Raw genomic sequence first — 25,973 nt, forward strand, 5'->3', positions numbered from 1 at the left:
AGGGTGAAGGTGACCAGCATCACCTCCCTTTCTTCCCTACTCTCTACTTGTCTTTGGAGAATTAACTAGTCATCCCTTTAAAATAATTAGATCATTTTTTTAGCCTAGTGGCAACATAATGGTCCTTCAGCTGAATTCCCTCCTATGTTACTTTGTACAATTTACATAAGATAAAAAGGTAGGAGTATGATAATTTCTCAGAGCCTTTAGTAGGTTAAATTTCTAACATTCAGGAAGAGGTTTGGCTTTTTGCCTTCATTTAGATTTATGTTTATTTCTAGCTATTCCTTGGCCTCTTTCTGGTTGAGACAAAATTCATTTGACTAAGGAAGTAAGGATACCATATTATGGTGTCTATTAAGGGAGATCAGTAGGGGGACTTGGAATGAACAGAATTTTTCTAGGCCCATCCCTTCATCTTTGAAGAGGTGTGTAAAATTGGTGGCTTCAACCTAAGCCTTCTGCTCCAAGATGCCTTTAGGGCCAATAACCCTCATGGATCTCTCTCTCTTTCCTTTCTCTGTCGCAGCCCAGTCCCACTTTTCTTTTTCCTTTTTCCTGTTGTCCTGATTTTTCTTCTTTCTGGCTCAACTCTGGAGGTAAGTCTTTGGTTGGGGCTGGAGAGGCTGATCTCATTTTTGCTCTTGCTCAGTTATTGAGGTCCCTAACAATTCTCAATCTCTTTCTACTAGCCTATGTGTATCTCTTTAAGAACTCCTGGGTAGGACCCAATTCCATCTCTAACTCAAAGACCTGAACAGTCTCAAATCACTTCTCAGAGCTAAGAGCGGACTATTTGTCCCTATGAACTAAAAATTCCAAGATGTCAGTCAGTTCTTGAACGCTTATTACAAACAGGAAGTGGTTAGGGGAAGATGGGGAGGGAGGCAGTTAACTGTCAAGACAGTGGTGACTGAACTCCATCCTGAAGGAAAAGAGGGAATTCTATGATGTGGACATGAAGAGGAAGTACATTCTAGGCATGTAAGACAGCAGGGATGGGAGACAGAGTGATATGGGTTCCTCAACATATAGAAGGCCAGTGTGACTGGATTGAGGAGTTAAGGAGGGAGAGTGATGTACAAGCAAAGATGGAAAAATATATCAGACCAGATTGCGAATGGTTTTAAAGGCTATACAGAGGAGTGTGAATTTGATTCTTGAGAAAATAGGAAGCCACTCTAGATATAATAGCTATTAAATAAACATACCTGGGAGTACTGACTCTCTCCCTAGAAATCATCAGACTGCTATAGGAGCTCAAAACTTTCCTCAACTTCTTTGAATCTAAAGTTAAAACAGGCACTATCCCAGAAGCTTAGTTAATCAACATATATACTAAGAAGGGCAAAGCTAAAATAACATAATAAGAGATTTCAAATATAACTGATTTTGTTATCTAGTGTTTAGTAAACACTAACAAACAAAATGACTGCTTGTACCAAAACAGAATTTAAGGGCATTCTGTAAGCTTTCGATCATTTTTTCTATGATAATAAGGTCTTGCCCATTAACTGGAGATGCCAATGGGGAAATTAAGATCCTGGATAGCAATAAACCACATGGGTCAGTGTAGCAGCAAGCACCCCAGCGTCCCCAGGGTGGCTACCAATACAGCTTCTTAGATCTGCTTTGTTAAAGGAAAGCAACTCAAAATGGGTTAACAAGCTTTAGTCAGTGAAATATGTATCCTTTACCTAGTTCAGGGGAAAAAGGTCAGCACCCTGAACTTCAGAGTATGCAGACAGAATTATCAAGACAGAGAAACAGATCAAGTAGACAGGTTTCCAAAACTGTCCAACCATTACATCCATACCAAATCAACATCTGGGTTTTTCAAAGTGGGGGGTGGCTCTCAACAACCAACAGTTTCCCAGAGTTTCATCTGATCAAATCACAGAACACTTCTCAAAGTGAGCCCCCAAAACAAAGCTACACATCAGGGTTTATATAGCCTTCTTCTGGCTCAGAGAATGTAACAACCCCATTGACCCACTGGCCAATCAAGAAGTATCTACTGAAAAACAAGCCTCCCACCCCAGGCTCCAGGTGCACTTTAGCCTAGGGGCAGGGAAGATCTTAAAAATTTACATTCCCATTACATTCGGATTGTTTTCCATGCAGTCATCTGCAGTAACTTTGCACAATGACACAGAGAAAAGGAAAATCAAGTAGCATGAAACTAAAAGCAGTGGAAACACAGCTAAGAAATTTAATCCAACAAAAAAACCTGGCAGTCAGACCAGTAGGCGAACAGTAGATATCTTGGAGAAAGTCTAGGGCGTAAATCTGATTATGAGCCTAAACAAAGGAGAGACCTAAAGAAGAGATAATGACAATAAAAGCCTAGAAGTCTAACTCAGATGGGCAACATGATACCATTTCTCTGGTTCCAAACTTTCAAACGTGAACTAGAATACAGAGTAGAACCTATCAAGCTAAGAAATGTATTTTCCCTAGGTTTCCTGAAGGAAAATTTTAATAAAAGTAAATTTTCTAGTACTGTCTAAAATTAACCTTTGTCATAAAGATGAGAAAAAAAACCTTCTGTATATTCAACTCCTTTGCATACACTGCTATTTTAATTCAGCATCTTCTAACTTTCTATAAAGGCTTTTTCTTAAACAGAAACTCAGAAAATTATCTGTAGCACATTTTACCCTTTTTGCATTTCTATCCCCTCCTCCTCGAATTCTTCAAAGTTCTTGAAGTCCACAGCTCAAGTTCCAACACCTTTTTGCCCATTGTGAAAAGGCTGCCTCAGATCATTTTTAAGGGGGAAAAACGTGTACGTGCACACATGCACATATAGGCACATATACATAAAATACAATCAAATTCATTTATAAAGACATGAAAATCTGAGTATTATGAGATCTGGAAAATTTTATCTGAATCAAATTTTGCAGACTAAAGCATTTTACATTTTCCTTCTCTATTAACTTTCTATAATCACAAATTCTGCCAGGAATATTTAGTGCAAGATAACTTTAAAGAGATCCCAATTGGCTTGCTCATCTAACATAACCTTTAATACACTGATGCGATTAGCTTGTGGTGAGAAATATCAGATAAGATTTTCTTGAGAATCTGAAGAATATCCATTCAAATGACACTCCTAGTAATAACAATCTGAAAATCTGAAAAATAATATTTCCTCCCTTGGGGAAAAAAAAAACAATAGGCATATTTGTAAATGCCTACTTAAAATTTTACATGGTAACTCCTACATGTTTCTCTCTAACTCATAGATTAATATCTCTTGGCCATTTTGAGATTATAATTAATGATTTATCCCAAATCTGAGGAAACACTTGAATGTCTGATTTGGGATCAGAGTGGATACAGGTAACCAAATTCAATTAGAATTACCCAAGCCAGCAACTGCCCTCAGGATTAAAAAATGAAGAAGGCAGAAAAAGGAGGGACAACAGGAATGCAAATTGTCTCCTCAACAGAACAGGGTCAATCTTCCTCTCATCTTGCTTACATCTCTCAGCTCTTAGCTTCGGCATTTCATCTAACATGTTTTGCTTTGCCCCAATGCCACCGCTTCTTGCTATGGGTTATTTGCCTTGCCTCTCCTGCTCGTTTCTCTGGTTCTCACCTGTAGTACAAATCACCCCCTACTAGAGGGGTTCTCACCAGGTGGGTCAAGACAGTGGTTAGGCCCCTGACTCATGCTAACCTTAAAAAGCTTAAAACACTGAGCACAGGCTAATTTAAGGTCCTTCTGGGGACTCCAAACCAATCAAAATTATATGGAACCCTTCAATTATGTTCTGAATTCTGAAAAACAAAAAATGAAAATCAAGCTCTTTTCCCTACGGCCTTAGATACCAAGAGCCAGAATAAAGATCTTGAGGTAGTCATGGACACTATGACTGACTATGCTGACCTACAGCCACAGAAATGATAGAAGAATCAGGTCAAGAGTTAACCAAAGGTAAATATAAGCCTCCTGAGACCCAGTGGTGCTAGTTCCATCAAAATATCAACAAATATTTATTAAATGTATTTATTAAGTTCTAGGCACTATTGGAGGATACAAGTACAAAAAAATGAAATAATACTATGAAGCCAAAAGCAGAGGAAGCTTGAAGTGAGAGAGGGGAAAAGAAAGCTAGCTAGCATTCTTCCTATTTGTACCTCCAAAATGTTACAACTCAAGAAGAGACAATGAGGGGGGCATATCATGGTCCAAGAAAGTATTTCACTGGGTAGCTAGGTGGAGCAGTGGATAGAACACTGGGCCTAGAGTCAGGAGGACTTGAGTTTAAATCCAGCCTCAGGCTAGCTGTGTGACCCTGGGCAAGTCACTTCACCCTGTTTGCCTCAGTTTCCTCATATGTAAAATGAGCTGGAAAAGGAAATGCCAAAGCACTCTAATGCCTTTGACAAGGAAACCCCAAATGAGGTTACAAAGTCAAATGCTACTGAAACAACCGAACAAAATTGTGATGGCTCTGGAGGAGAAAGTGAGACTGATGACCCCGCATCACCCTCCCTCACTCCAATCAAAGTCAACTGCAAGTCGTGCCATCAATTTCCTGACACCATGATCCTCTTCGAAAGCGAAGGACAAACACGATTTGTGAGTAGACCAAGATGTCTGAATGGGGACCCAACTAGGTTGTGTAACTCAGCTCTCCTTCTCCCTCTACTTAACCTGTGTTTGTTGGAAATGCCAACTTGGAAAAAGCAAAAACACAACTGATACCAAAAATCTGATATCAAATGAAATTCATTAGGGAGAAGTCCAAAGGAACTGATCACTTCTGGACAGAAGCAGACCCTGTCCTTGTGGAAGGAGGAGTCCAGGACACAAAAGCCAAGCAAGTCTTATACAGTAGTTTGGTGGAAATACTCCCATCAGAGGATTGATTGGTTCATTCTCTTCTGGGCACACCTCCCCATTATCATACATTATTACTAATGAGGCTCTGATTCTGTTAGATGATATACATAATACAAGAGGTTCATGAAGCAAGCGCAGTAACAACCCTGGAATACTGTCCCCCAGTCTAACCCAGATGTGTCCTTCTCTGGGCCTGTGAGTTCCAAGGCTGCTGTCTGCTTTCTAACTGGTCAAATCCACCTGCTGCAGCCCACTTCTTTATATTTTACATTATTTCACTGGTAGTATTACCTAGGAGCTCTATGAGAACTGGGAATCCAACTTCTTCCCACGGCTACTGTCTAGTCTGCTAATGTCAATTTTTATCAGTAGCCTCATTTCAGCAATTTTTGCAGTCCTGTGGAAATTAAGTCTTTGCTACTTCTCACAGTTTACTGGCTAGATTCCTTCCTACCTTTCTCCTTAAACCCAGTTTTCTCTGAAGCTCATAGATTGTACCACAATAGGTTCCTTTCCAAGCTCCAGCCTCTTGGCTTAGAGTAAATGTCAATGGTAAGTGTTTCTTTTGATTTTTTTTTCTTTTTTCTAATTAAAGAGGTCATCCCATGACTTACATCTTGAAGAGGCCTATTCACTTGAATGGGCATTACCTCACTCTAAGTAAGTACCTGAAAAGGCCTTAGCCAAAAAGGGTCAGGGTCTCCCATTGCATACTGGGTCATCTCCAGTCATCCTGATGAGTATCAGATCACTGGACCCAGATGTCTCTGGAGGAGAAAATGATGGTGGTGACCTTGCACAGCCCTCCCTCACTCAAATCCAAGTCCACTGCAAGTCATGTCGTCATTTCCCTGATGCCAGGGTCCTCTTCAAAACTGAAGGACAGACCCAACAATCACCTAGTTGTTAGGAATAACGTGTTCAGCAACTTCAGGGCCTCCAACAACGGGGAAAAACAGAGGACTGTCTACCGGCTTCACTCCTCTCCCTTTATCGGCATGTTTGCCTTAAGACCCAACACAGCTGAGTCTTTGACCAAGCATCAGATGCTCCAAACATTGGTGCTATGGCTAGGGGCCTTAGGCTGCAAACTGAATAAATAAGGATTCACAAAATCACAGAATTTCAGAATTGGAAGGGACAAGTGAAGTCATCTCGTCCAACACAGACCTGAACAAGAATTCTTCTACAACATCTCTCTGCTTGAAGACTTTGAGTGATAGGGTAGTATGAATTTAGAATATAAACTCATTTGTAAAATCTTAAAGAGAAGGATGATGGGATTTTATGAGCAGCAAGAAACAGTAGAAAGAAAAACAAAATTAGACTTAATTAAACATGATTATGCCAAAAACTCAAATAAACAACAACAAAAACTAAAAAAGAAGGAAAAGATCTGTCAAAAATTTCCATTAAAAAATGCCCCAAACTTGTAGAAATGATAATGAAGAAAACAAAAAATTCATCTCCCACCCTTCTTTGGAGACCATGGGTGTGCAATACTGTATGCAACACAGAGGTGAGGTATGAGTTCATTTTGACAGATTTGTTATTAAAGAAGAGTAGCTAGGGAGGAGGGATATATTTGGAAACTCATATTATGCAACAAAAGGCATTAACTTTTTCTTAAAAGAAAAACGGAGAATATGGAAACACAGGCAGTGTGAATAACTGAGTGTGAATACAAGAACAAATTTCAAAAACATTAAAGCTCAGAATGATGTTGGGATCTTTTAAAACTCTGTTGGAGGGCAGAGCCAAGATGGTGGAGTAGAAGCACGACCTTCCCACAGCTCTGGCTTCCACCTTTCCCAATCCATGTAGGGGGGGGACTCTGGATGGACTTTGGAGCTGCGGAACCCACAGGATGACACAGAGAAACTAGCCTCCCGCTGGGGACAGCCCGGCAGGCCAGCAGGAATCCAGCACAGCACTATGGGAGCCGAGCCCAGCACCACAACCAGGCTTTGGCCCCAGGGCGGGGCTGACCAGCTGCGGCTGGAGGGACTCTAGAACAGCAGCAGCTGTGGCAATTTCCAGATATATCAACACATAGATGAGGAGGACGAGGTGGGAGGCCAGTGCAGTCTGGACTTTGGGACCCAGTAAGTGGGACTGTGTGGCTTTTTCCCCTGGGGCCAGAAGCGGCTGAGACACCAGCACAGCCAGCCCGTGTCACATGACAGCTTCAGCTCCTGGCCTGCAGAGTGTAGGGGGACCAAGCACCAGTCTAAGGGGTAATCGCTCTTGCTTTAACCTGCTTGGATCTGGATTGCAGTCTAGGGTGGAAGTCCTGGGGTGTGTGTCCAGCTTGCCAGAGGGTGTGGAGACCTCAGAGAGCACACCCATCTAATACCTCAGGCAGCTGAGAAAACCCCAGCGTTTGGAACGAAAACTCCCGTCTGGTGGCAGAGTCCTACTGTGGCAAAAAGCCCAGGGGTCAAGTGACTGAGGGGTGACATGACCAGGCAAAGGAAACAAAGCAGACAGAAGATTCCAACATTACACTCCTATTTTGGGAACAAGAAGGAGCAAGGCATGGAAGAGGAGGAAAAGAGTGAAGTCAGTACTCCTGCACCAAAAGCTTCAAAGGGAAATACGAGATGGTTACAGGCCATAGAGGACCTTAAGAAGCAGATAAGAGAAGTAGAGAAAAAATTGGGAAGAGAAATGAGAACAATGCAAGAAAATTACAAAATCAGAGTCAACAGCCTGACTGAGGAAAATAATATCTTAAAAAACAGACTGACTCAAATGGCAAAGGAGGCCCAAAAAGGCAATAAGGAGAAGAATGCCTTAAAAAGCCAAATTTGCCACATGGAAAAAGAATCTCAAAAGCTCAATGAGGAGAATCATTGCTTCAGAATTAGATTGGAGCAAATGGAAGCTAATGACTTTATGAGAAATCAAGATGCTGTTAAACAGATCCAAACAAAGGAAAGAATAGAAGGCAATGTGAAATATCTCATGGGAAAAACCACTGACCTGGAAAATAGATCCAGGAGAGATCATTTAAAAATTATTGGACTACCTGAAAGCCATGATCAGAGTAAGAACCTAGAAATTATCCTCCAGGAAGTTCTCAAAGAAAACTGCCCTGATGTTTTAGAACTGGAGGGCAAAACAGAGGTTGAAAGAATCCACCAATCACCATCTGAAAAAGATCCCAAAAAGAAAACTCCTAGGAATATTATAGCCAGATTCCACAATACCCATATTAAGGAGAGAATATTACAAACAACCAGGAAGAAACAATTTGAATATTGTGGAAACACAATCAGGATAACCCAGGATCTGGTAGCTTCTACACTGAGGGATCTAAGGGCTTGGAATGTGATATTCCGGAGGTCAACGGAGCTGGGATTAAAACCAAGATGTTTCAGGGGAAAATACGGTCATTCAGGGGAATAGAGGACTTTCAAGCATTCTTGCTGAAAAAACCAGAGTTGAATAGAAAATTTGACATTCAGATACAAGAAGCAAGAGAAGCATGAGAAGGTAAACAGGGAAAAGAAATCAGAAGGAACTTATCAAAGTTGAACTATTAACATTCCTACATGGGAAAACAGCAATTGTAACTTATGAAACTTTTCTCAGTAGCTGAAAGGATTAGAAATATATATATATATATATATATATATATATATATGCGGGTATAGGGGCATATGAATACATATGTGAATGTGTATATATATGTTTACACGTATACATAGATAGAGGGCACAGGACCAATTTAACAGGAAGGGATGATACTTAAAAGGTGAAATTAAGAGGTGAGAGGAATATAATGAGAGGAGATGGGGAGAGACAGAATGGGGTAAGCTATCTCTTACAGAAGAGGCAAGGGATAATGGTTACAATGGAGGGGAAGAATAGGAAGGCAAAATGGAATGGGTCAACCTTATTCCCATTGAATCTGGCTTGAGGAGGGAGTGAAATACACACTAAACAGGGTATCACACCCTCCAGGAGAATGGGGAGGGAAGGGGATGAGAGGGGGAATGATGGAAGAGAGGGCAGGCTGGGGGGGAGGAAAGTTGGAAGCACCTACTTTTGAAAAGGGTGGATCAGGGTGGAGAGTGGAGTGGATGGGAGGTGGGATGGGAGGGAGGGAAGTGTAGTCAGTCTTTTACAATATATCTACTATGTTGTTGTTTTGTATTAGCCACACATGTACAACCTATACTGAACTGCTTGTCTTCACAGTGGGGGTGGGTGACGGCGAAGGAAGGGAATAAATCTGGAATTGAAAGTTTTAAAATCAAATATTCAAATATATATATGTATGTGTGTATATATATATACTATTATTAATACCATCTTACATGTAATTGGGAAATAATATATACAGGCACTGAGGCATAGAGATCCACTGGGAAAGTCGAAAGGGGTATGGGAGAAAATATGGGACAGAGCAGATGGGAGGAGGGGATATCCTGTGGGACTGCTATTTTGGGGAGGTGGGTGGGGGAAAAGCGGGGAGAAAATTTGTAACTCAAAATCTGGCGGAAACGAATGATGTAAATCAGAAGTTAATGAAGCATTTTTTTAAGTAAAAAAAAACAAAAAAGAAAACTGTGTTGGAGGCACTAGAAAGATCAAAGAACAGTCGAAATGTTATGCTGACTACATCATGCCCAATAACAGTGCAGAACCTACTAAATGGGATTCATAATCACTCAAAAGAGTTCAGCTTAACCACACATAAGAAAAAACCCCAAAAGAATAAAAAAATGCTTCTTTGTCTAGATTATGAGATATGATTAAATGGTGAGCATCTTTTGCTGGTCCTCTGCTAAATATCTTTAGTAAAGCAGACAGACAATGAGCTCGACAAGCTGGATAGTCTTTGGGAAACCGTAGACCTCTTTCAATGACTCTAAAATAAAACTAAGCCCACCATTTTAACACCAATACTCCTTCAGGGATGCCATATAGTTACAAATGAAGTGCCACAATCTCTGAAGAAGAAAAATAGCACCTGTTTAAGAAGAAAGACATAAAGAGGCTACAGTACATGGATGAAATGAACACAAAAAGCAGCCACAAATGAAATTACCAAAGAGATTTATGACCCATAAAGAGCTGGTTATAGAAGATGGTCAACTCATGCAAATATCCAATATCTTAACTCTTCTCCATTATACAGTTTTTTAAAAGTATATTTTACTGCATTTTCCATTTACATCGTTTCACTGGGCATACTGTTGGTTTTATTATTGTCTCCATTTTACGGAAGAGGAAGCCGAAGCCACCAGCAGTTAAGCACTAGTAAGTTGTCTGAGGACAGATTTGAACTCAGATCTTCCTGACTCTATGCACTGGACCACCTATAGCTGCCTCATAGACATTCGTACTATTTCCTCCAATTTTACTTTTTAGTCATGTTACCTTTTTATTTAAGTCTAGTATCTATTTGGAACTCTGAACTCTAGAAGTGGTATTCCTCTTTCATTCTTTTTTTTTTTCATGATTTCCTTAGTGGTTCTAGACCTCTTACGCCTCCAAATGAATTGTGCTATGATTTTGTCTGGCTCAATAGCATATCCTCCATTCATACCTCTCAGTACTCTGAGTGGTATAACAATAAATATATACGTTATTTCAGGTAGTACTGTCAGTTTTATTATAGTAACATATCCAAGGCATGACAGATAGCCTCCAATTATTTAATGCACCCTTTATTTCATTAAGAATTATTTTATAGGGGCAGCCAGGTAGCACTGGCCCCAGGGTCAGGATGACCTGGGGATCGAATCCGAGCTCAGATATTTAGCACCACACCCAGAAATAACTGGTCGTGTAACCTTGAGCAAATTACTTAACTCCAACTGCTTTTAAAAAAAAAGAATTCTTTTATAATTATATTTATGTGTTGAAAGCATATTTGTAGATTTTACTCCCAGATACCTGTATTTTGTGGACATTTTATATGAGATTTCCTATTATTTTTTCCTAGGTTTAGTTGCTGCTATACAGAAATGGTATTTTTTTCTAGATTTTTTTTTTGTGTGTGTGTCCTACTGTTTTATTTAGGATATTGTATCTCCCCCATTAGAATATAAACTCCTTGGGAGTAGGGACTCTTTCACTCTTTATATTTATTTCTTCACTGCCTCACATACAGCAGGTGCTTAATAAATGTTTATTGTTTGATCAATTAGTTTCTGGCCATTATATCATCTGCATTGATAATTTTGCTTCTTCTTTGCCAATATCTATTCCTTTAAATTAATGGAAAAAAAAAGTTACGTGACCTTGATCATGGTCATACTGCTAGTGTCAAAAGTTTTCAAACCCAGGTCTCTTCTGCCTTTTAAGTCTAGCAATCTTTCTTTGTCTTAAGAATTACATAAAAGTTAAATGCTAAAATGGATAGAATAATTGAATAGAAAATACAGTGTTTCAACAGAGCTATGAACAGCAAAAGAAAAACTGCAGTGAAACTTAGGGATTTTCGTTGCATCACCAAACATGTTCCCTTTTATGTTGGCATCAGATATCCTTTGGAGATTCCATGTTATAGGTAATGAGGTTACTCTCATGTAGTAGCAATTTAGCTTATCTTAAAAGTCCTGTCAACTTGTTAGCATTGTCTTTTATCAAATACAGTTATCTGGCTTATATAATTTGCATATGATTCCAAGCATCAAGTATCTTCCTTATGAGCTGCAAAAATATACAAAGAGATACTTGGCATGAAAAGGAGTAAAATCACTGTAACTTTACACTAAAACATAAGGCAATAAGGTTCTCTTCTCCAAACAACTAATATTTTGGCATAAAAATGATATGTGAATTTCAAGGTAATATTATGTAACAGGCTTCATTATTATATTTAACTATATATTATAACAAAATATTCAATATATGTTATATTAATATGCAATCATATATTGCATGATATAATTGTATGTCACAACATATTATATTAACTTATTGCATAATGTATATGTTGTTATAATTTTAAGATAATATTCATTAATTCATTTGAATTGTTTGTTTTTCAGATAACAGGAAATTTGGCTTTAAAAATGGCATGCAAGAGAACATCTTCTAAGAGTACTAAATTCAGAGATTTATATAGCACTTCATAACCAAAAAGTTGAATTTGTGTTATAACTGAAGTTTGGACAGTTACTTCTACAACTATATATTTACACTGAAGTCAGATACGCTTCTCATCCATTATAGAACTTTGTGTGCATTATAACACAGATCTAATGTCAGAGTTCACGTGAAACAACTCATTTCCAAAGAAGCATAATTTAAATATGACTCATCTCCACTATGAAAAATTGCATTAGGACGTTAAAAAATCACTGACTTACTCCACTGTGCTGCAGTTTCCCCATGTTTAGTGATGTTCCACTCAAATACAGCAGCCACGTTCTTCACCAGTTCCTTTCCAACATTTTTGATGCGACGACCTATTTCCTCAAAAACAAGGGTGCTTTGAAGCGTTGCATCCTAGCAAATGATACAGGGAATTGAGCATGAAAAGTTCTATGAAACAGATTTAAAAGGAAAAATGACTACACAATTCATGGTACATTGTAAAAAATATCTATAGAAGTGCCACATTCTAGCCATATACACCAAGCATACTTTCTGAAAGTACTGATAATCAGTAATCATTCATGGACTATGTGACATATGCCCAAGACTACGTGACCATCCATATTATAACTGGGGATCCGATGGTATACAAAACAAGCATAAGACAATATACATTCCCTCAAAAAAGTTACAATGAGTGAATATAAGATAACATATAATTAAGCTGAGTGGCCCATACAACAAACGTGATAGGAGTTCAGAGAAAGGCTAGCTCAACATGGGAGTAGCCAGAGAAGGCTTTGTGAAAAAGACTGGTTTTGACAAACGTGTACATTTGGATAAGTATTAGGAGTAGGCGGTACTTTACAAGAACAGAAGGGAGAGTACAGAAGCAAAAATTCGCACTCATTGTGCTCGGTACACCAAGAGAAAATACTCTGATTTTTCCTATGGCCAGTTTACCTTAAAAACAGGGAAATCTCACCATACCATATATACTGTTTACAAAGTTTCCAACTGTATTTTTTTTATAAAATACTTAACCTGAAAGTCTCTCCATAGGGCAAGAAATTCAATTAGTTGCATTTACTATTCCAGTAACAGAAAAACCACAATTTTCTCTTACATATCTAGTCATTTTCCAACTTCTCCAAAATAACTAATATATAATGGAATTAAACCCTTAAACCATCAATTGGAGTCTTTCCCAATCTGAATCAACTTATATTGGTTGCCATTATTTCATCACTGATTTATCTTGATTTTCAATTTATATCAAATCCAAATTTTTAATATTCTAGTAGCTGATAATATAATGGCAATAACATGTAGTAATGCACTTAATATATCTTCCCATACTTATTAACTTAATCAGTCTTCTCAATGTTCATAATGCATTTGAAATGCACCAATTAAAGAGTCAGGTAGTGATTTTAATATTCTTATTACCGTACCTTAGAAGATACCTTAGCTGAGAGATCATCAGATGTTGGTACAAGATCCACATATGCATTTGATAGGACAATGTCTCCAGTTTCTTGGACCTGATATGGGACAAAAGGAGATATAAATTCTCTCTGATTATATAAAAAAAACATGCAATTTTTTGCATGCCACCACCAAATCATATAAAGTAAATCTGTCCTTTCATCTTAAATAGGAAAAAAAAATCAGTGAGAAAAGGAAAAAGAAAATTTCTGTAAACTGTTCTAAAAAAAATAAATAATTATGAAAGTTAAATGATCTAATGGACATTAAAACTTGCAACATGAGGCCCTTATCACAATTAACGTGTTTCAAAAATGCAAAGAAGATTGTAAATAATAATGATTTGGGTATAAAGATCTTAGTATTATTTTTAAATCTATTCTATTTCCTGTTTTAAATATGGTATATACATTATGCAAATTAGATCCCTAAATGAACACAAATGTCTTGTGTCAAATTACTAATATATTTATAAAAGGAATATTGCTTTACAAAATAACATTCACTTTACCAGAAACTATCCATGCTACTAATTCTGAAAAGAAACCAGCAAACTCATTTTAGTTATTGGTTTTATTATATCATGTTTGTAAATTACAGGAATAAAACCAGCTTACTGGCTAAGTTCCTAAACATTAAAGTATATATAAAGAGCCAATGTTAGAATAAAAAAATACTTTTTTTTTTTCACTTAAGAGGCATAGCAGTTGGAAAAACTGATTCATTAAATATTTAAAATTTTGCCAGTTTTATTTCATATTCTATAGTAATAAACATGCAAACTAAATATAAACAAAAAACACTTTTAGTAAATTACTTTTCTGACATTAGAACAAACAACTTATATATCTGAATACTGACATTCACTCCAAATGTTTCCCAAGAGTCAATGTAAAGATGGTCTGGTCCAGGGAACCAGATAGGCTATGTGGTCTCGAGGCTGCAGGTTCCCCACCCTGAGTTTACTGTGTATCAAGTAGAATGAAGCCTACCTTCAACAGGATAGGAAAATTCTTTTCATTTTACCTACTGCTAATACACTATTTTTCCAAAGAAATTTCTCCTAGGAAGCTTTCATAGCAGGAAGCATATTTTTTTTTCCACAGCCAAAGTTTTTGTCAGCTCCTATGCCAGGTGTCCCTATTTCTCAGCTACAAAGGGAGTGTATGCCCACTTCCTTCAATTCCCACCTGATATTTTAAAATTTCTCCATTTGAAAGGAAAGGGTTGGTCTTCAGCTCTACTGGAACAGTAGAAGCCTTTTAATAATTTGGCATCTTTCCTCCCTGAAGTATTTAGTAGTATGATTCTTCTTTGGCTTAGTTCTGGTCTCTTGGTTCTAACTAGGAAAATTCAGTATTTTCCATAAGACAATAAGGGCACATTCTTTTCTATTGTTGTTGTTTGCTTGTTTAGGTGAGTGGCTAGTAAGGACATGTATTTTCTAAAGACTGAATGAGAAATTTTAGGATAAGAGAATATATTTTCCATTCCACACTCCATTCTCATGATCATAAAGGGGCTCTCTTCTCCCCTAATGTGAAGCTGAATTCTAGCATCCCCAAGGTTGTCACTAGAAGTATCTAAACAGGGAAAATCCCATGGGAAAATTCCTATTTCTTTAGGAGGCAATACATATGTTAAATGTGGATACCTATTCTATATAAATCATTAAATAAGGAAATCTAGGATAGAGCAAAAAAAAGTATAAAGATGTTAGGCTAAAGCATGGTATGCTGCCAATACAATAACTAACCAGGACAATTCTTTTCTATTTAGAGAAATCACACACACACACGCGCACACACACACACATGCATGTATGCAATGCGATACATGTATATGTACTTATGTTTGTATATATCTGAATTTTGAATACTATGCATATTTTTGTTTATGAAAAACCTATATACAAAACAGACATACACATATTCATATAAGAAAACAAGCATACATATATGCATGTATATACATACTCTCTATACATATACACATAGAGAGAATGTGTGTGTGTGAGAGAGACAGAGAGATTTATTTTAATACTGGATATCCCTATCTTGTTCAGCCTATCAGTGCATCAGTCACACATGGGCTCTATTCCACTGATGAGTATCAAAGAACTCTGACCTCTTCCATTTCTGATCTGGCTCATTTTGTGCCTCCTTACAGAAGAGATTAAGTTTCTTGAGACAGGTCAGTAGAAGCTGAACCCCAAGGGACAGGAAGTATATGAGTATGGGAAGAAGACAAGGCATTCCAGGGGGAAGGAAAAGCATTTTGTGTAAAGGCAATAAGGGAAGAAGTATAACCCCTCCCAAAATTGTGATAACTTTTTTGTTGTTGTTTCATCAAAGCCATCTATATAGCTAAATATCAGGAGACAGCAAGCAGCGACATGATTTTGTTCACTGATTTAACCAAAAGTAAAGGTTAAAATGGTTCACAGCATTATTCTGCTATTGTATGTGTTGGCCCAAGAAGACTAAAGTAAGTCAAAGACCAGATAATAAAGGCTGTGGTACATAATCATATATTTTTTATCACCTTAAAAACTTAATAATGCAAAAATTTTATTTATGTAAAATAATCATCTTAAAATTATTAATTCTATATGTACTATTTAATTTTAGCACTCACATTAAAAAAATCCATCATATTGGCCAAATGGCTCTTAGAACAAAATAATAACACTAAACATGATGACTATACCAAGACAAACTAATGAAATTAAATTTTTGAAAAGTTATTATGCAGTTCAGTTTTTATTAAATCTACTGATATACAGTTATCCCTTCCACAGCATGATTTTCACCATCATGGTTTTGTTATATGATGGGTCAGTATAAGATATTAAATAGGAATTTTTTGGAAGTTCTGCAGAAATCACAGATGACACGTGAAGGGCAGCAGACAACATAGAAAAAATTCAGAAATTCAGAAATGCATAAAATACATGCATTAGTATTACATAATATCAACTGAAATTTTATAATAAGATGCTATAAACACCCCATTTAAAAAGAAAAAAGAAAGTACCAGACTTCTTCTCTAGTACAAAGAGAAGGCCAAAAATTTTTACACAGATTTTCCAGATCATGGTGGTGCCATACCCCTAACCCCCACAATGTAGAAGGGATCACTGTAATACCATTGTGCTTTACCTTGGTCTGAAAGTGAATTCTATTTCCTTCCTTCCACATTTCTGTTAATAGAGTTTGTCCTGGATATACTGGTTTTGCAAAACGGGCCTGGAAAAAAACAAAAAACACCTCTTTCAAGTGTCTCTTTAAATATAAATTTTCATTGCTCCTAATAAAGAATGAATAAACGAAGCATTTACTAAGTCCTTACTATGTACAGAGCACTGTGTTAAGCACTGGGGACAAAAAGAGAAAAGTAAAGCAAAACCTGCTCTCAAGCAGCTCTCATTCTAATGAGGGAGACAACACATACAGAAAGTTTCAGCTATAAATCAGATAGAAAGGTCTCATGGCACTTGGGGCAAAGCACCTAGTGATGACTCTTTCTTAATGTCATTTCATTATATATACAAAATCATGTCAACTTATCTGAAGAATTATTACTGAATTCTTAATTTTCTAGATAAAATCACTGTCAATTGATACCTTATATATAGAATTTTATCAAGTACAAAAATAAAAATGTTTATTGTCAAGTCTAAAATCAGAAATGTGTAAGCTATTGTACAATGATTACATTTTTTGGAGTGAAGTAACTAACTCCTTTTCTACTCTAAATAGTAATGATCAAATGAAGTAATATTCAAATAATTACACAAAACAAGGAAATTAAAAGGAACTATCAAAAAGTTACCTTTATTGCTTTGAATCTAGACACATCATTATTTCCAAACTGCTGTAAAACATGCCTAGCTGAAAATCCAAATGAACAAAGGCCATGTAATATGGGTTTATCAAAGCCTGTGAAAAAAAGAAAGCTTATTTTAAAACAGACAATCATCAATTTAAACATAAGCATGTAATCTATGTTTCAGATATATGTGTAAATCCTAAACTTTGTTTCTGTTTTGCTTTGTTTTTTTAAAAAATCTTTTAAAACCTAAACTTATCTTTGTGAGCTAGGCTTTTCAGGGAGAAGATACAATTTCCATAGGAAAGGGGTATGAGCAGTATTTCCAGAGCAGTCCAAAATTCCAATGGACCCATGATCTTGCTGATGTGAATATCCCCTCCAATGATGCTAACTGCAACACATGCATGCCTGTTGAATCTGCGCTATTCTTGTCTTTGGGGGTCCATTCCATATGCTAAGGATATTACTGGGTTTCTCTTGACATCACAAGGATATCAATGGAATAAAAATACTAGCCAACAGAGCATTCAAATTGAAGTTAAAAGTGAAATGGAACTGAAACAGGAAAGGGTTCTCATTAAGAACATTTGTATTACACAGGAACTTCCCATAACTAGTCAAGTGAAAAATTGTTACTAAAATGCATGATTAAACAAATTGTTTCGACCCTGTAGCATGTAACAGATAAGCACACAAATCAGACTCAAGCAGGAATATTCAGAAATTATTATTATGCCTATTTTCTTGAAGGCATGTCTATTTCTGCAGGTGATTAGATATAGAGCAAATGAAAAATAGAGGATTAGGGTTTTGGTCCTCTGCTGAAATCCAACTGTGATACATTAGCATGGATGGCATACAGGCGATCCCAAGTATTCAGAGACTGTGGAGGACACTAGACTGTAAGCTATGAAAGTCCTATTAAGATGGAAAGGTTCTGAGTAGGGATCCAGACCAGACTGCCTACATGAATCATTTCTATAGAACTTCTCATAGAGCCTTGTGTATCATAGGCACTAAAATCAAACTGAACAAAAATTTATTAGGATTTTCTATATATTAAGTGCACTGTCCATGAATAATGGAGTACACTATAAGTCCAAAATGACATGTTACCTATTTCTTACATGTATTATCATTTCATACTTAACAAAAAATGTTTTTCCATATCCTTTGCATACATAGAGACCAGAGAGGGCTTATCTTTTAAAAAAAAATGACTCAAATTTTCAATCACAAATACCTTTTAAAATATGCCATTTTTTTCTGAATTGTTTTTTTTTTTCAATAAGTAAAATTAAACAGAAACTTACCTCCAAGACTAGCAAAGCTGGGATCAATGTGTAAAGGATTCCAATCTCCACTGAGCCGATATAAGACAGCCTGTGGAAAAAGAAATATAAAAATGAACTAGTAGTTTATATTTTCTTAAAAGAAAATAGCACTTGAACCAAATAAGACCAAAGAAGCGCAGAAAATACAGCTAAATATTTTAAGAAATACATCATAATCCTAAAACTAAAGTTTCAAGGCTGAAATGTGCAATATTCAAATTAAATATAAGTTAAATGCTTGTTATAGCACCTCTGAGTTTAGCAAAAGCTAACTACATCTGTTCCAGGTACATGATTTTCCTTTCAAGGAGAAACTCAAATAGGTATTCATCAATCTATCTCATTTTAAATGTTTGTGGTGATTTGAAGCAGACAAAGTTGCATAATGCAATATTATAAATCAATCCTTCAATAAAGATTTTCAGAGATGAACAGCAAGCTGCTCTTTATAAACATTGATTTTCTTATTCTAGGAGACATTATGTGCTAACTGGTCCTTCAAAATAAGGAAACTTGAGAACCTAAGAGTTTACCATCCCTTATTCACAATCCTTTCTTTCTCATTCTTTGTTGTTATTAAGACTATGCTTTCTATTTACTTACAATGAAAGAAAACTGGACTTACAGCCCTTGAATTGAAATCCTATTTCTGCCACCTAGTAATCATGTGACTCTAGGTAAATTAGATGCCCTCTCTGAACCTCAGTTTCCCCCCGCTGTAAAAAGGAATAATACTTATACTATCTCATAAGGCTGTCATAAGAATTAAATGAGACAACATATGTAAAGCACTTTAAAAACCTTATGCCTTTACATAAATGTAAAATGTATTTAGTTCTCTTTTCACATTCCAAAAAGTAGTTACTCCAGTATGTTAGGGTCAAGAAGGATATATACATCAGGGCTGAGAAAGAACATCAGTTCTGAACAATACGATGAGACAAGTCTATTTACTCATAGAATAATAGTACCCTTAGAGGCCAAATCCCTCATTTTACAAAAGAGGCTTAGAAAGCTGAGGCTTAGAGAGGTTAGGGGCTTGCCCAGGGTCATACAACTAGTATGTGCCTGAGGCAGAATTTGAACTCAGGTCTTCCTGACTCCAAAATCAAGGGCTCCAGCCACTGTGACATCTATTTACTTTTAATACATTTTCAGTAAGGAGTAGTGTCTATCACCAGCTAGGTGCTGAAATACAAGGGCAAGAACAAAGCAGTCCCTGCCCCAGGGATCTCACATTATTATACAGGAGGAATAATGTGAACTTAAGACAATTTAATACAAAATATATGCAATGTAATTCCCCGGAGAAGAGCACTAGCTGCTTGGGGTAGAAGGTGAGGGAGAAGAATCAGAAGAGGTCTCCTTATTGTCAGAAATGGCTCTTGGCCAGATCTTTGACAAAAGCTAGGGTGGAGGCAAAAGCAAGGTGAGTACATTCTTTTGATTTTAAATTGTTGTTTGGTTAGTCAAAAACTGGTTGTAACTGGGAGTACCAGAATTTTGATTTTTAAAGCTGAAATTCATGGGAAACAGATGATCTGGGCATTTTACCTGTACATAACTTGCTATTTCTTAGTACTGCCTCAAAACTTATTTTCCTCCTCATTAATTACTCCATTAGGCTTTCCATCACTAACAGCTCTTTTTGAGGAGGGAGAAGGGCTAAAGTATTGAAATAAAGTAGCTAATTCAAGGGGCGGCTAGGTGGCCCAGTGAAGAGAGCACCAGCCCTGGAGTCAGGAGAACCTGAGTTCAAATGTGACCTTAGACAGGTAACATACACACACACACACACACACACACACACACATGCCATGTGACCTTGGGCAAGTCAACCCCAATTGCCCTCAAAAAAAAAAAGGCAAAATAAATAAATAAAGTAGCTAATTCAGTATTTCCAGCTCTCCTGGTCACATCTATTATGGACTTCTCGTTCCTGTTAAGAAAGAACAGCAATTGAACTTCTCGACAACTTAAAACAAAACATCTTTTGGTTCTTTAGGATTTTTTCTCATTTTAAAAATAGGCTATTTGACTAGGGTGATTTCTATGAGTTACTATTGTCCGGGGAGTGAAAACTTCTCAGGCAGTTTTGGGTTAACTTCCCTCTTCCCCCTCCAAGCCCTTGCAGGAGCCTTCCAACCTCCAACCTTGTTGGCAACCTGTCTCCCTCCCCATCCCTTGCTGCTAATCAACGTTAAGCTCTTAGTCCCTCCCTTCTTCACTTTGGCAGTTGCCACATAAGAACAGGTACATCTGAACTGGCCATTCCCCATTTCCCTGTTCTTTGTAAGCCTGCCTCCCAGCCACTGAGGGAAGCTTCCCTGTTATTTGCCACTGGGGAAGATTTTCACACTGAAACTTGAGCCCACCTCTCAGCCAATGGGAGAAGGGACTTGACTGTGTTAGGGTATAAATTCTTGTTCTGCCTTTTGTAACTCATCTCTTCCTCATGACCAGTCAGGGGGAAGACCGCCCTCTTCTCCCAGGGGAAGAGAATAAAATTCCTGTTCTTATCCTGAGAAATCTCCATGTTCTTGATTAAATTCTGGATGGGGGTTTTTCATCCCAAGCACTACCATTACTACTCATGACGATATTTTTTATAATGAACACATCTAAAGCACTGACGTAGTATAAAATTGGTCCTAACCTTCTTCGAAAAGATAATGATAAAAGACCAATGAGCTGTGGGGAAAATCAGATATTAAAAGATCACGTCAAGATGGAACAGCCAAGGAGGGCTCTGCTTAGGAATCAGGGCTTGAGCTGGGTCAAGAACACTGAGGAAGATTTGGATCATAGGGAAGGAATTCCAGGTGGTGGGCCACCATGCCCCAAAGTATAAATATAGGAAAACCATGAGCTTGGGAGGGGAGGAGGAGAGGAAGGCAGGATAACTGGGCCAGAACATTATATGGATATAAGCCAAAACTAAACCAAAATGTTTTCTGGAGGCATGTGAAGCACCAAACTCTGGAACTCTAAAAAGCGTATTAGACGCCTCCTGAGCACAGCCCACTTTTCCCTCTTTCTACTCCGTATTCCGAGTTCCATGTTCCTGAGCTCCTGTATCCTCATCCACCACTATTAGAATTTCTGTGCTTCAGGACAAAACAAAATAAAGGTTTTCTTGTTTCCTTTTTCTTAATGGAAATTCTTCCAACTTTTTCTTCGGAGCAATGGTTTAACACGGAGTTTGTAGGCTCACAAGGATGTACAGGTAGATTATGGAATGGAAGGATTTGAGAACCAATCCATAATGCTAACTATTATATGCTACATAATCAGTTTAGGATAGTCTAAAAACACTTGCTCTGTCATGAAAAGAAGTGCTCCCTTACTCACTAAGGAAAATCACTAATAAAATCAGTGACCCTCTAAAATTTTTCTATACTTCCCTTTTGAATTATTTTGTTTCGTACGTGTGAGAATATAAATTTTTGGGAGAACCCTGTATTTATTCCTGAACCAGATGCCTATGTTCTTTTAGAGAATAAAGAAACAACAGAAGGTGGGGGGCACTGCTAGAAGGAAGGCAGGGGTATAATGCCAAGCAAAGGCAACTTCCCAAGGTTCAAAATACCAGCACAGGTGCTCTCCATTTTATTCAGTGACAAATTAAGAACAGAGAGAATCAAAACATAGCATCATTCAAAATACAGCATTCACCAAGTGTAATTCAATCAAGTACTACTCCACCCCTGGACATTACACAAAATCACAAAGGCCCTCTTCAATCACAGAGCACAAAAAAGTCAAAAGTTTCCCACCCTTGGATAACAACTGAATAGGCCATCTACCCCAGAGTTACAACAAGCTTAAGCACAGCATTTAATACCCAAAGAGAGGTCTTTTCTTTATCTTGACCTAAGGCAAGTTCTCAGCAATCTTTGTTCCTGGGGAGACAAAGCTTAGCAAGGCCACAAGATACATTGCCAGTGTCTTCATTAATTCATTCTCGGTCTGCAGAACAATCCTAGGACCCTTGAAAACATTAGCAAAACCCTCTTCCAGGATTTCTGTAAACATACAACAAGAAAATCCTTCTTCAGGGCTTCTGAACCAACAGCAAGGTCCCAGGACCTCTACAACAACAGCATTGGCCTTCCCCAGTGGACAAATCTGGCAAAACAACACCAAAACAGACAGACAAAGTACCAGCATAACAGCCTGTCTCCTCAGTCCTTGGCAGCTCTGGGTGGCAGCTCTCAAAAGTCCTGGACAATTTAAAGTGGCCCTCAGCAATCCTTTCAGTCTCTCTCTACCTCCAAGATGCTGCTTCCAAAAAGTTCTTCTGCCTCTCTCTTTGCTTGTGTCTCTCTAAATTTATGTCACCAGCTCCTCCCAGTTCAGTCCTCTCTTTTCACATCGACAAGTCCATCCCACAAGTGGGATTCACAAGCTCTGGGTTTTAAGACAATCAGTCTGAAAACCAAGCCAATACAGGGGGAGCTTTAAATTCCATTACTATTACAAGAGGCCACCAATTTTTAAGGCTTTGAAAGTTCTGAATGGCTCAAGTACATGCATTACTTATTTTCTCAAAGAACAATATGAAAATATTACCTGCTAAATTTTAATATTAAGCAATTTTAAAGTAGTAATTTTCTGAAAAAATCCAAAATGGAATTTTAAAAATAATTTCCTCTACTACTCCTAGCTATCCCATTGTATCTCAATGACGTTATTTTGAAAACCATTTTTTTTTTTTTACAATTTGAAAGATACAGAATAAGGATAAATTTCTAGGAGCTGGACAAGGGAGGGACTGTAGATCTCTAGTCCAATTTCTTCATCTTACAGAAGTGGAAAAATCTGGCTTCTCAGAAAAGTGAAGTGATTTTGTTTAAAGTCACATAATCAGGTGAGACCACAGAATTTTCTAGCACAGGGCAGAGCCAATATGGCAGAGTGGAAGCACGACCTTCCCGCAGCTCCGGCTTCCACCTTCCCCAATCCATGTAATAAGGGGACTCCAAACAAACTTTGGAGCTGCAGAACCCACAAAATGACACAGAGAAGCTAACCTCCTGCTGAGGACAGCCTGGCAGGCCGGCAGGAATCGGCCAGCCCCATGCTGTGGCTTTAGCCCCAGGGAGGGCCTGACCAGCTTCCAGCAGGAGGGACTCCAGATCAGCAGCAGCTGTGGCCGTTTCCAGATTTATCAACACATACACACAAAGGACAAAGTGAGAGGTCAGTGCAGTCTGGACTTTGGGACCAATAAGTGGGAGTGCGTGGCTTTTACCCCTGGGGTGAGAAGCCGCTGAGACACTGGCTGGCTGCCACATGGCGACTTCAGCTCTTGGCCTGCAGAGTGTAGAGGGACTAAGCACTAGTCTGAGGGGTAATCACTCTTGCTTTAACCTGCTTGGATCTGGATTGCACTCTAGGGTGGAGGTCCTGGGGTGTGTGTCCAGCTTGTCAGAGCATGTGGAGACCTCAGAGAGGGCACCCATCTAATATCTCCGGCAGCTGAGAAAACCCCAGCATTTGGGACAAAAGCTCCCCTGTCTGGTGGCAGAGTCCTACTGTGGAAAAAAGCCCAAACATCAAGTAATTGAGTGGCAAAATGAGCAGGCAAAGGAAACAAAGCAGACAGAAGATTCCAACAGTACACTCCTATTTTGGGGACAAAAAGGAGCAAAGCATGGAACAGGAGGAAAACAGTGAAGAAGAACTCCTGCACCAAAAACATCAAAGGAAAATACAAGCTAGTTATAGGCCATAGAGGACCTTAAGAAGCAGATAAGAGAAGTGGAGGAAAAAGTGGGAAGAGAAATGAGAACAATGCAAGAAAATTATGAAATGAGAGTCAACAGCCTGACTGAGGAAAATTATACCTTAAAAAACAGACTGACTCAAATGGCAAAGGAGGCTCAAAAAGGCAATGAGGAGAAGAATGCCTTAAAAAGCCGAATTTGCCACATGGAAAAAGAATCTCAAAAGCTCAATGAGGAAAATCATTGCTTCAGAATTAGATTGGAGCAAATGGAAGGTAATGACTTTATGAGAAACCAAGATGCTGTTAAACAGATCCAAACAAATGAAAGAATAGAAGGCAATGTGAAATATCTCATGGGAAAAACCACTGACCTGGAAAATAGATCCAGGAGAGATCATTTAAAAATTATTGGACTACCTGAAAGCCATGACCAAAGTAAGAACCTAGAAATCATCCTCCAGGAAGTTCTCAAAGAAAACTGCCCTGATGTTTTAGTACCAGAGGGCAAAATAGAGGTTTAAAGAATCCACCGATCACCTCCTGAAAAAGATCCCCAAAAGAAAACTCCTAGAAATATTATAGCCAGGTTCCAGAATTCCCAGATTAAGGAGAGAATATTACAAGCAGCCAGGAAGAAACAATTTGAATATTGAGGAAACACAATCAGGATAACCCAGGAACTGGCAGCTTCTACACTGAGGGATCGAAGGGCTTGGAATATGACATTCCGGAGGTCAAAAAAGCTAGGATTAAAACCAAGAAAACCATGTTTCAGGGGTCATTCAGTGGAATAGAGGACTTTCAAGCATTCTTGCTGAAAAACCCAGAGTTGAATAGAAAATCTGACATTCAGATATAAGAAGCAAGAGAAGCATGAGAAGGTAAATAGGGAAAAGAAATCACAATGAACTTATCAAAGTTGAACTATTAACATTCCTACATGGAAAAACAATAATTGTAACTGATGAAACTTTTATCAATAGTTGAAGGGATTAGAAATATATACATATGTCTATATATGAGGGTATACGGGCATATGAGTACATATGTGAATGTGTGTATATATGTTTACAGGTATACACAGAAAGAGGGCACAGGACCAATTTAACAGGAAGGGATGATACTTAAAAGGTGAAATTAAGAGGTGAAAGGAATATAATGAGAGGAGATGGGGAGCGACAGAATGGAGTAAATGATCTCCTATAGAAGAGGCAAGGGAAAATGGTTACAATGGAGGGGAAGAATAGGAAGGCAAAAGGGAATGGGTCAACCTTATTCCTATTGAATTTGGCTTGAGTAGGGAATGAAATACACACTAAATAGGGTATCTCACCCTCCAGGAGAGTAGGAAGGGAAGGGGATGAGACGGGAGATGATGGAAGGGAGGGCAGGCTGGGGGGGAGGGAAGTTGGAAGCACCCACTTTTGAAAAGGGAGGGGATCAAAGTAGAGAATAGAACAAGTGGGAGGTGGGATAGGAGGGAGGGAAATATAGTCAGTCTTTTACAATATATCTACTATGTTATCGTTTTGCATTAGCCACACATGTACAACATATACTGAATTGCTTATCTTCCCAGTAAGGGAGGGTGACAAGGAATGAAGGGAATGAATCTGGAATTGAAAATTTTAAAATCAAATATATATATATATATATATATATATATATA

At 38.0% G+C, this 25,973-nt stretch overlaps 1 protein-coding gene across 1 annotated transcript in view; it reads right to left on the minus strand.

The window, feature by feature from the left end:
* HSD17B4 (hydroxysteroid 17-beta dehydrogenase 4) overlaps positions 1–25,973 on the minus strand; it is a 141,045-nt gene that overhangs the window by 6,360 nt on the left and 108,712 nt on the right. The window contains exons 18-22 of the mRNA XM_069087844.1: positions 18,553–18,622; positions 17,240–17,346; positions 16,567–16,653; positions 13,372–13,461; positions 12,190–12,328 (exon numbers count right to left, since the gene is read on the minus strand). Of these exons, the coding sequence (XP_068943945.1) occupies positions 12,190–12,328; positions 13,372–13,461; positions 16,567–16,653; positions 17,240–17,346; positions 18,553–18,622 (493 nt within the window). The remainder of the gene's footprint in view (positions 1–12,189; positions 12,329–13,371; positions 13,462–16,566; positions 16,654–17,239; positions 17,347–18,552; positions 18,623–25,973) is intronic.

The sequence above is a fragment of the Petaurus breviceps genome, unplaced genomic scaffold (assembly GCF_028583685.1).
Source record: "Petaurus breviceps papuanus isolate PSGF00001 unplaced genomic scaffold, PetGlider_PUasm1.0 183, whole genome shotgun sequence".
Lineage (NCBI taxonomy): Eukaryota > Metazoa > Chordata > Mammalia > Diprotodontia > Petauridae > Petaurus > Petaurus breviceps.